Source organism: Phasianus colchicus, chromosome 4, assembly GCF_987193195.1.
Source record: "Phasianus colchicus chromosome 4, bPhaCol1.hap1.1, whole genome shotgun sequence".
NCBI lineage: Eukaryota > Metazoa > Chordata > Aves > Galliformes > Phasianidae > Phasianus > Phasianus colchicus.
Window position 1 is genome coordinate 30,545,926 of NC_143439.1, and position 12,337 is coordinate 30,558,262.

At 38.3% G+C, this 12,337-nt stretch overlaps 1 protein-coding gene and 1 long non-coding RNA gene across 2 annotated transcripts in view; one reads left to right on the top strand and one right to left on the bottom strand.

Moving 5' to 3' along the window:
• Positions 1 to 10,740, top strand: part of LOC116231137 (uncharacterized) — a 644,852-nt gene extending 634,112 nt beyond the window's left edge. The window contains exons 14-16 of the long non-coding RNA XR_016466011.1: positions 3,575 to 3,707; positions 7,329 to 7,474; positions 10,586 to 10,740. This is a non-coding gene — a long non-coding RNA (uncharacterized LOC116231137). The remainder of the gene's footprint in view (positions 1 to 3,574; positions 3,708 to 7,328; positions 7,475 to 10,585) is intronic.
• TECRL (trans-2,3-enoyl-CoA reductase like) overlaps positions 1 to 11,208 on the bottom strand; it is a 52,883-nt gene extending 41,675 nt beyond the window's left edge. Inside the window, exon 1 of the mRNA XM_031596726.2 lies at positions 10,673 to 11,208. Coding sequence (XP_031452586.1) covers positions 10,673 to 10,903 — 231 coding nt within the window. The 5' untranslated portion in view covers positions 10,904 to 11,208. The remainder of the gene's footprint in view (positions 1 to 10,672) is intronic.
• Between the last annotated feature and the right edge of the window lie 1,129 nt (positions 11,209 to 12,337).

The following is a 12,337-nucleotide window of genomic DNA, read 5'->3' on the forward strand; positions in this document are numbered from 1 at the left end:
TCTTCTCTTGAGGCAAACTGCACAGACCACAAGTTGAAAAATAACACAAATGACTTCCTATTGAGAATGGGCTGTGACACTGAGGAATCAGTGTCCTTTCCCAGGCACAATAATGAGGCGATAGCCACAAAAGGATGAAATACATTTTTTTATGATCTTGATAATTCTGTGTCCTTTCTCTTAAAGGCATCATAAAACAACTGGTGAGGCTATAGATTCTAATATTGATCAATGTGAAGATGGATGCTGAGACATCAGCTTACTACTAAGAGTGTTCTCTTCATAAACCATTAATTATCTTTTGTTCTTTTCATCCTACATCAATACAAGCTAAAGAATTGTAAGGACTGGAACATCATCTCCTCTTATTACCCATTGTGCTAGCTAAATAAAAACCCTGAAACATTTCACTGTAATTATTAGTCCTATTCTTCTTTTATTCTTTTAAATTATTTATGAAAGGACTATAACCTTTCTTTTCCTCTAATTCAGCACTTTTCAAATATGCAAACGGAAAACAGAAAAACCACCCTTGGTTTATTTAAAAGATCTATTTCGTTTAAAAGAATAATTTCATTCTCAAAGCATCTTAGTTGGCACATATCTTCTGCATCTGATGGTCAGGCAGTGAACTCCAACTTCTCAACTTGTGTAGTCCAACGCCAGGTTTCAAATATAGCTGACTTTCTAAGAAACTGTCATTGTTATTAAGGTTCAAAACTACTTTTTCTTCACAAAAAAAAAAAAAAAAAAAAAGTATGAAAATTGCAGATTCTACAGGTCTGGAGGCATTCATTATATTTTTCAGAAAATAATGAGTTAAAAAGCTCAGATCCTGTTTTTCTTACATCTTCATAGCAAAAATATTTCAACATAGCTGTTCAAGGCAACTTTTAGTTTTTCAGGAATTAAAGAATGAAAGGATCATCTGTTCCATTTCTGTCCTTCACTTATGCAGCAGTGCACAAAGCATTACATTTCTTTTAAGATTTAAAATACAGCATTAGTAATTTGGGCTGTGACTCAAGGAAAAGCCGTAAGTGGGAGATATTATGAGAATTTGAAACTGTCTTTTGTAAGTGCAGGCTAATCAGATAGTTTTCCATTTTCATACCTCTTTCACGTTTGTAAGTCAAAAAGTTATAACTAATGTGGTTATCTGTATGTAACTGCATCACACAGTCCTTATACCGAGGAATTAATTCAGCGGTTGCAGGTTAGAAGGATGTCTGTAGGAATTTGAATAAGCATAAAAGTGGTCATTCGTTCAACGTTTTCCTTTCAGTATTTTTTCCCTCTCTGGCATGTCAGCACTGCTGAGTCACTTCCTTTCCAACGGTCTGTCATTTTCCACTGCTGCACACATTCACGTACTCTGCCACTGCAGCTGCTTGTTAACTGCGGACAGCCTCATTCTTTATCCAGGTACATTTGTTCAAAAGGGTGACATCAGCTGATTGTAACTGAAGCGCTGATCCCAAAACAGAAAATGAGGCCAGTAGAAGAGCCGGGTAATTTTCAAATTCAGCACACAACAAATACTTCATAATTACTGCTTTGACACCACGTCCTTGCTTGGGGAACATGCTGTATTATTATAAATCAGCAGCAATCCACAGCAAGTGAATCAGGGAAACACCCATTCTAATTGATGTCTGCATTCTGTGAATTTGGCATCTACATCCAGTTTCTTTTTCTTATTGTTAATCTTCAAGGACAGCGTTAAGAGTGGGTGCCATGAAAACCTCCCTCGGCATGTCCCACAATGGTCTCTGTTAGCCTGGTGTGCTAGTCATGCCCAAAGAGATATAAATATCTTCCACATTTAGACAAGTAACTCCATTTATACAAGTGTTGTCAGCAACTACACAAAGGGTTTATATGAAATGCAGCATTTTACTCAGTAGATCGCAGCACAAACTCTATACTAAAAAAAGAAAAGCTCTGGTCTCATGCCAGTCTTTCCAGAAACCAGAGAGATTCAGCACTGTGTTTCTGGCTCCATTACAGCCGCATTGCTTAGTCTCCTAGAGGTTATTTATGTGGTCACCTGAACTCTGGCATATGAGATAATCCAACTGACTAACACTCCCAGTAACGATAGGTCAAAATATCTACGAATACACAAAACTGCATGCTTACTGGGTGACTGGGTGTAGGCATGTCAATTTAAACTGGCCATGCTTGTCTCTGAAGATGTCATGTCGTTTTTGTACTACAAGCTGGACAAGCCTATAATAAATACTCTCTCTTAACAGAAAAACGGGGGAAAAAAAACCAACCTGAAAAAGAAGTGTCAGACACTGGAAAGAGCTTTTTCTCCCCCTGCTAAAAAATATTGTGGAAGTAAACAGAAAGTGATCTATTTGCCGATAGAAGGCTTGCAGGCCATCCCTCGATTTACAGAGTTCACCATGTCACCAGCACTGGCATCTCTCTGTGCCATCTAACCTTTAGCTGATGAGAAATGAGTAAGGTTTCTGTGCTCACCTTGAGAGTAGGGAAAGTTCTGTCACATCACTTTTCTAATGGGAAAACAAAATGGTTCTGGAAAAACTTTGGATGTGTAAATTCATGTTGACTTTGAATTTTAAAAATGAAATAGAAAGTGTTTTTGGTGCTTGTATTTGTTGTTTTTTTTTTTTTTTTTTTTAACTTGGTTTCATAAAATGCTGAAAATTCATTTTGCTGTGTTATTTTCATTTCCTTTATTTCTCATCCTTACAGAACTTTCATTACTTTCACATTATTTTCTGACACATCAATCATGATAGTGTAAAATAATATAACACCCTCTCCAGCAATGAAAAATCACCTGATAGGAAATAACAGTCAAATAAATGAATGCACTATTACATTGTAAAACAAATTGCACCTGAAATATTTATTGTGTCATGAGATTGAAATGTTCCAAAATTTATTTGTAATATTGTCTTCCTCTCCCAAATTTCCATGTCATTGAAAGGCCAAGATTCATTTGGTTTCACCGTAATTTGAAGAGAAAACAACATTTCAGGGGAAAAAAAAAAAACTAATTTCATCCAACTCTTCTAAGGAAAAAAAGTGGAGTTTCTTTTATTTTATTTTGATTGCTATATTAAATATGTGGCTCTCTAATCTTTTCTACCAAATGGCTGTGGATGTTTGTGTTTGTTTTGTTGTTTTTTTTTTTATACCTATGTGTATTGCTAATGTTTATAATAATAAAATGTAAAATCAGTACACCCAAGAAAGCTGGGGGACTGTATGGAAAAGGAAAAAGAAATAGCGACAATATTAACCAGCTCAAAGGAAAATTCACAGGAAAACATATCATCAACATAAATGGTTTTATATGTAGCAGGGCTAATGAAGCCTTACTTTCTACTAACTGATTATAAAGGATCCTCAAATCTATTCCAATGGCTCTCTATCCCTTCCTTGTCTCCTATAATGTTTCCAGTAGGCAAGATGGTTGGTGATGGTTGGATTCTGCCTGTCCTGCCTGCTCTGAAGCACTAAGCTACCAGGCCAGCAGCTTTCATTAGACAAGCAGAAGCTAACTGACCTTTTGAACTCTTTTCTTCTCTTACAGGTGTATTTATGTTTGGCCAATAGGTCCAAAATTATGTTGGTGAGATCAGACAGAAAGATGGAGAGGCAGCCAGCCTCCTGTGGCCCATGAGGTTAAGGATGAAGCTGGAAACAGAAAGGAACGGGAAATGGAGGTGATGTATGAGAACTATTAGATATCATCTGGGCAATCAGAAATCTAAATGCTTTTCACAGTGCCAAGTGCTATGAGGAGATATTTGCTGTACCTCACAGATTTTCTGCCACAGTTTGTTCTCCTGTTTCAAAGGAGAGCTTGCATTTTAAGAACTTCTAAAAATCCAGAATTGTTTAAACATAGACAGGTATATTATAATTAAAGCAGCAACATATACCGTTAGGTATTTATAGCTCTGTTGCAGCTTAACCTGGCAGGCAGCTAAAACCACACAGTTATTTGCTCACTCCTCCTGCTCCAAGTGGGATCAGGATAAAAAATAAAGCTTGTAGGTTGAGATGAAAATTATTTACCAAGACAGAAAAGATAAGTAATAGTAATGATAATATTATACAGATATGTATGTATATAGAAAACAAGTGATGCATAACATAATTGCTCACCATCCAACAAGTAGCACCAGGCAGTCTCCTCCAGCCAATTCCAATCAGTTTTACAGTTTTTACATGATGCCATACAGAATATCTCTGTGGCCAGCTTACATCAGCTGTCCTAGTTCTGTCCCCTCCCAGCTCCTGATGCCCCCCAAGTCCTCTTGCTGGCAGGGTAGTAGAAGCTAAGAAAGGGAAATGTCCTTGGCTTTGTACAGCACTACTCAACAACAACTGGAAACATCAGTGTGTTATCAGCATTGTTTTTTCTCCTAAAGCCAAAACTTAGCACTGTACCACATACTATGGAGAAAAAACGTCCAAACTGAAACCAGGACAAAGATCCACTACTACATGGCTCAGGTATTTTCTGAAGAATCATAGGACTAAGATTTAAAAGGAACCTGAAGCATACTCTAATGGACCAATAAATCTGAGCAGGAGTATTTTAATGCTACAATAATGCCTATATGAAATGCTGTTATAACCTAAATTTCCATCATGGGTTGTGCTGATTAACTATTAGACTAATAAAACACCTACAGCTCCCTATGGTCTTGTATTGCTCCAGTACATTCGTAATTTGCAATTATCTGTGAATTACCTTTGATGCAATAAGGCAAATGTGCAGCTGGGGTAAAATGTCATCACTTTGTGGGGAATTAGAACATTTTCACAGCGGTTGAGGATCTGTCTCTACAGATATACTTTTGGCACTATTCACTGCTCTTGTAGCATAGCTGGCCTTTACGACTGGCAGGAATCATAGAATCATAGTATGGTTTGGGTTGGAAGGGGTCCTTAAAGATCATCAAGCTCCAACCCCTGCTGCGGGCAGGTAAATGAAGACCTGGAGCACCACTGGTGCCTCATGAATTACATCTCTTGTTTTCACTGAGCTTTGAATTTAGCTTTTTTTTTTTTTTTCCTTTTGTATTTCACTCTATCTTCCCCCCTGCTGAAGCTTAGACCTTTATAGCTAAGATAAGAGCTGCATAAAAACAGTCATTTAAAGGCATTTCTAAGCTTTGAAAATTAGTATCAGCTGAAGCATCAGTCTTTGGTTCCTTCTTTGAACTATCCCTTTACAAATGCTAAATGCCCTTAAGTTACCAGCTTCTCCCTTCCTCAGTCTCTCTTCTAGATAAACCAAAAGCCATTTCTCCAGGTTTTTCATCTAAAAAGCTGTACTGAAATAAGAACGGTAACTGCAAAGAGCAGAGATTAATGTCCAGTTGCTTGCCAGCTGTAGCTATACTGACATTAAAATAATGTGAATTTCTAGTACAGCGGGAAGAATTGAATTGAAGTGGATTGCTTCAATAGAATTTGAATATGTTTACCTACTTTGAGAAGTGTAACTAATAACTGAGGAGGAAAATACTTCTGATATCACCTCCAGCACTAGGAGTAGGCATAAGATTCACTTCTTATGGGCAAGAAAATGCATAGACATTATAACAGTTGTAAATGTAATGTATTTTCTTGCAGTGTCTCCCAGCAGGGATCAGCTCCCTGTTGAGCTGCATGTGGGGAAAACATGCAGTAAAAGACAATGACACTGCAAAATCCTCCTTTCAAAAGGAAGTAAAACAGAGAATTTGCACAGCAGTGAGTTCAGCTAGTTCCATCTGTGTACCTTCACCTGTATTGCTGTGCGACTCACTATCAACAAGTGGTCTTCTCAAGGAAACCTCCTTTGACTAGCTCATTATTGAATTCCTTTGGGTATCCTTGGCACCAAATAGACAGATGTCCTGCTTGAGTGAGGAAGATGATGATCTCAAAAATCCTATACATAAAATGAAGCAGCCGTGGACATGCACAGGTTCTGCTCATTCCCCACAAGGAAGAATAGAGTCCTGTGAAGTTAAACATTAAAACTGCAAGATTTAAAAAAAAAAAGAAAAAAGAAAAGACTATACAAGGCAATTAAATATCTTTTTTTCAGGAAAATTATTTCAATTTTACGCTGACTTCCATACTAAAGAAGCAAGAAAGGAAAGTCTGATATAAAAGGCACTGCATGGGGTTTCTTTGCTGAGTTCATTGCCTACTTCAGTAATTGCATTTGCTCACCTAAAATGAAAGTGGTATTTACAGAATAGCCTCCAAGTTGTGATGTGAGAAGTTATTTTTATTTGCTAGATAAAACCATGGAAAAGAGAGCTGGTGATGACGGCTCTTTTTGGCTGCCCACTTTCTGTGACATAGCTACAACCCACAGGCAAGAAAAAGATTTATGATACTGCACCTGCATGCATCTGCTTTTGTTGTCGTGCCAGTGTAAATCAGAAGCAACTCTGTTTATTGTTAAACCACAGTGTGCAGATACTAAGGCACTACTCTTTTAGGTGCTTTAGAAAGAAAAATGACTGCAAACTCCTTCAGACACAAACAAGGCAACCCTTTCAAATAAATCAAAAGGAGTCCTATTCTATCTTTGTGTTAAGTGTTCCTAGGGTACATACTGTTAACCACAACCATTTAATTACTAGTAACTTAGCTTTTTAAGTACTCTTTTGTAGGCCTTAAGTTGTTTTTGTTTTTTTGAAAGGAGTGCCACTGTGCAGCAGACAAAACCGGAGTCTGCGCCTCTGCTTACAGCTTAGCTAGCAAAATCATGAAGCACAAAACTACTGAGCTCCACGACTCCTGATGGGGAAAAAAGCTTTCTCTGCTGGTTTCCCCAGAGGTGATTTATTCTGTAAAACAACGCTGTGCAACACTTTATGCCTTCAAAGCAACTCGTGCAAAATTAATTACATTGCACTACATTTGTAGGAAAATACATTTTACTACAAGTTAATTTGAAGAATAAGATAATATACAATGAATGCTGTAACAGAAACAGTTATGAGTTGCCTTAACAGCATTTATAAATCAAATCACTGCACATCGATAACCTTAAAACTAACCTACTTCAGGCTTTTGCAATAGTGTAGAAGTAAAGCAGTTTTTGAACAGCTATTTCTCTTCCATAAATTGTGGCTGGAGATGGAAAACGTAGATTATTTATTTAAAAATAGAAAACCTATTTTCTTTCATCCTTTGGACTCCATGAATTTGTTGGGTTTTTTGGAAGTAAACAGAGGAGCCAAAATCCTTACACATTTTGAAACTGTTTTTCAGTGAAAATATTTAAAACGAAAATATTAATCAGTGCTAATTCCCTCTGTTCTTTACAGGCAGTTGGGAGTTCCAACAATAGAAAGCCTCCAGCCGAGCAGCGGGGAGGAAAGGAAGAGCTGGGGCTCAGTCACTCAAACAGACCCACATGCCCAGGTTGTTGCCCTCAAAACCTCGCTGCCTGTTATGCCACTGCTGAAATCATGTAAGTCCATGTACATTTGCCCACCTCAGAATTCATTTTTGTACCATGAGCAAACCTGGGGAAAAATATCTTGCATTGTTTTTGTTAATCTTTTAAATCATTTAGTTGCTCACCTGCACCAAACTAATTGCATAATATCATATCCATAGCAGAGGAAGTTCCCACAGCAGGTTGACACTGTTAAAGTAATGATACTTTCATAACAAGTACATGTGCAGAAAAAACTGCCAGTGCTGCTGACTTGGGAATATACTTCAAGTTTTGCAAAGTGAAGTCTTGTTCTTAAAGCCCCAGCTCCTAGATGGGATCACTGTGATCCAACACCTGAGCTTTTCCTCTTCTGCTGCTTTCTTTCAGTATTTTTTCTGGCTTTCCTGACTCTGGAGAAGCCTGCAATATGAAGTGAATATATCTTACAGACTTAAACACCAGGCAAATATGTATTTATTCTGTGCCTTTAAGCCTATCTTACAGACGATCAAGACCTTAGACTAACCACTCAGCTCACTAATATTGAGTGACTAATCCCTCCCCAAAGTGTAAGATGGGTAAGAAAGCCAAGAGATCGTGTTATTTTTTATTTTACAGCTGGAGAATTAATTCACAGTTACTTATGCTTGTTCCAGAGCCTACCAATGTCAGCTGATTGCTTGAGGTCACAGAGCTAAGCACATCTTTTCTAAATCCCTTATGCTGCCTTAAGCGCAAGACATCTTTTCTTACTAAATACTAAAACTAGGTAGATATATCATCACTATGCAGAATTTACAGAATTTCTACTAATCTGAATAGGACTCACATACATATGTAAGCGTGTCATAGAAGCCAACTCTGTAGAAGCATTGCCTGGTATTTAACCAGTTCTTTAATCATCTAATCTCTCTGCATGAGTTTCTATTAGGTGGAGAAAGAAAGGCGTTTTCTCTCTGCTGTTATAAGTGGTTCCTTTCAGATTTATTGAATCATTAAGGTTGGGAAAGACCTCTGAGATCATTCAGTCCAACCCCTACCTCATCCCTATCATGCCCACTAACCATATCCCTCAGTCACACCTCCACAGTTCTTGAACATCTCCAGGGACAGTGACACCACCAGCTCCCTGGGCAGCCTGCACCAAAGCACTACTACTCTTTCTGAGAAGAAATGTTTCCTAGTATCCAACCTGAATCTCCCCTGGTGCAACTTAAAGCCATTAAGCCACAGAAGCATCATGAATCTGAGAATACTACAAATATACTTGCTAAATCATAAAACTTGAAACTACTAACAAAATGCAATAAGAATGTAAATGCATACATTTCTAAATATATGGTTCCTGTTCTTTCATATTATAAATCCTGAGAAGAATTAATTCCATGCAACCTCAAGACATGAAGCTAATCATAATTATCTTACAAACAAAATCTAGGTGTAAGCATCACGTTAAGTCTGTATCAATATTATATTCAATTAAGCAGATTATGAATCATGCAGTAAAATGGTCGCTTGATGCTCTGATAACCAGCTGAAATGAGGTTCACCAATACTAAGTATTCACTGAAATAAGGAACTCAACTTCTGTGCTTTCAAGGTTGCCTCAGAAAGGATTTATTATAGCGAATTAATGGAGTTGGACACACAGGTGAATCAGTGTTTGAAATGCAAATTCTTCAGGCAGTCTTGGAAATCTCTGCCTTGCAGTATATTTGTACCAACTCCCTGGTGCTGTGCCTAAGTAAATAAATAAGGTCCATGCCCAGAAGGATGGCCACAGCCGTGTCAATTGAACATAACTTTCTGAGCGTATGCTTTCAGCTAATGGTTGCTGTTGCTCTTTGGCATGCATTTTACCTCTACATAGAGAGCAATTCACAATCACCACTCATAACTCTTCTGCTACTGCTATAGAAACAGAGTCTGTGATCTGAAGAAATTCCAAATAAAAATTAAAACATAAGTCTGTGTATTGTCCCAGAAGACTGCAGTTCTTCTGTGCATCATGGAAGGATTCCAGAAATGTCACTCTTGTTTCTGTTAATATATTTCTTTTAATAAGCCTGTAGGAAAGCTTAAGATAAGACATATGCTCAGTCTTTTGTTGGATTGAAGCCTTATTCAGTACAGTGTGCAGATAGCTCTTTTTAATAACTGCATAATATTACTCAGTAAATTAAATAATACAAACCTACCATTAGAAATTCTATCAATAGTCATCACATCTGTTTGATCATTTTGTACGTTTCCTCTTTGGCGAGATTCAGAAAGTCTCAAAGAACATTTGGCCTTTTAAGAATGAGCAAAGGAGAGATTTAAGGAGGCACACATTGCAAAAACACCCCTTAACTGATCAGGAACACTAGAAATGTGGTAGCATTCCACCCTGCATGTTTCAAAGCCCTTCAATTGAACATTAGAAGCAAACTTATCCACCAGTTCCAGCTGTTGCCAGTGAGGATATGGGATTTATTTTTTTCTTTTAGCAAAACAGTAAGTCTCAAAACTCTACTGTGTTACTGAAAGTTCCTACAATCTGAATAGCTTAGAATTCCCAATTTCACAGCACAAGAGGCCAGCTCATATGTTGAGGCATAGTGAATCATGAAAACTGTGGTGTAAATATAAGATGTTCTCAGTCACTGCTTACTGCATTGTAGAGTTCCTTCCCACCCAGTTCTCTCATTCTGCTTACACAATGTGACTGTTGTTTGTATCTTTTGATTCACGTCATTAATAAAACACATCTCTACCTCTCTTAGATAAGTTCTTTTGTTTGCAAACAAAAAAATTTAAAAATGCCAGGCTCCTGTCCAGTTCACTGTATAATGCACAGCTGGGTATGTTTAGATACCAACAAGAATCCAGGGCACTGCAGAGATGCTTAGCTTTGAAAATGTATTAAAACTGAATGTCTATTTTGAAGCAGAGGTATCATGCTCTGAAATCATCACCGTAACTTAAACATCAAAAGACAAGCAAAGGATCTATTTTGAGTCCCAAGTGCAGTCAGGAAGTCTAAAAGAAATCTGTGTTGGTTCATTTGTAAAGATCTTGGAAGAAAGCAGATGAGGATTGTGAATGAGCAGAAGCTGTGAGTATCTGTCCGAGAGACGAATAAAAGTTATTGTATTACAGAATATCACAGCAGAGTCTAAACAGAAACCTGGAAGGGGCACCGTGTGTACTACGCAGATCCCCAGCATACTGGAATAGTACACTCACCTTGTCCACAATGCAGATCTGCTTCTTGCTTTGCACATCGAGGATCTCCACTTCAAAGTAAGTGATTTTTGAATGTTTGAGCACTGGTGGTGGTTTGAAATGGCCAGCAGAAAGCACCAGCTGAGAGAAGTTGAAAAAAGAGCGCGTGTTTTGTGACATGGACAGAGGTCCTCCATGAGCTGAAAGATCCCTCTTGAGTTCCGAGGAGCCGGTCTTCCTCCTCCTGAGCATTGTATGACCCAGCAACAGCTACCGTCATGTCAACAGGGGACAGTTCCAGGGGAACCTTCCTTCCCCGCATCAGTTAAATACAATCACGGACTGATGAGACATGAAAGGTCAAGTGGTGTTCCATTTTAAGAGTACTGTCATATTTAGCAGGAGTGAAAACAATGGCTCCATAATCCGAGTCTATATTTAACCAGCTATTGTGATGTGCCATATGTCTGGCTTTTTTTCTCCCTTTTAATTTAAACCAGCATTTGAAACAACACATTGTACTTTTTCCCTAACACGTTAAGTCAGATCCCAAAATTCCAGAGCCCCAGAGAAATCAGAAATGAATGCACTGAATTCCATTGTTATCTACTGAGACAAATGTTTTAAAGTGCCTACAGATGTGCATATGTATAGATACGTGCATGTGTGTGTATATATAGTGTTTGTGTGCGTGTGTGCCCTTAATATTTAGCTGTAAAATGATATCAGAAATCATTTATTCTAAAAATATTGACTGTTGCTCTTGGAGGCCAGAAGCACTTGAAATAACAAAACACTAGGAGTTAATCAGCAAAACGTAGGGGTTGTCTGCAAATGCCAAGGATTACAGTGTTAGAAGGGCACCACAGATTTCTGCAGACAGACGTAGAGTAAGTTCTGAGTATATTTCTACACGGCAAAACCTCAGGGAAATTACAATCGCTGTTATAAAAATCATGACATTCAGGAATTTTAATTAAGTGAAAAAACCCCTTCAATAAGATAAAAGGAACAACAGAGCTATACCCACCCCCCTGCCTGCCCCAGGAGGTGACAGTGGAGAGAGGTGACAGTGGAGACAGAACAGGTCTCTTATCTTTGATTCTGCCGTTGCAGAAAATTTAGTGCTTGCCACATCTAGCTCCTCATGACAAGAAGCTCTGTGAAATAACTGAAAAACTAATTGGTAAGTTTTTGCAGGAATTAAAAATGAGAGTGAGGGGATCCTCCCCAGGGAAGGCCATCTTCAAACTGAATCTCCTCTCTTGGCAATATTGTCACATATGCTCATTTTCACACATATGAGTGTAGGTGTTACGGGTGCAATAATCAAATTGTAAGTGTGCTTAAGTTCTGGAGGATCAAGAGCTCATACGTGGAATTTCTGTGCTTCTTATAGACATACAGAAAGGATATATGAGGATGAAACAGCGAATTAATGAGGACTGAAATATTGAGCATGTTTGAGTGCAGTGATAACAAGACTGAACATCTGCAATACCAAAATACTTGTAACAGGAAGCAGTAGTCTAATTTATTTCATAAACCATAGAATGGTCAGGTTGGAAGGGACCTTTAAAGCCCACCCAGCCCCAACCCCCTGCCCTGGGCTGGCTGCCACTCACCAGCTCAGACTGCCCAGGGCACCATCCATCCTGGTCTTGGGCACCTCCAGGGATGGGGCAC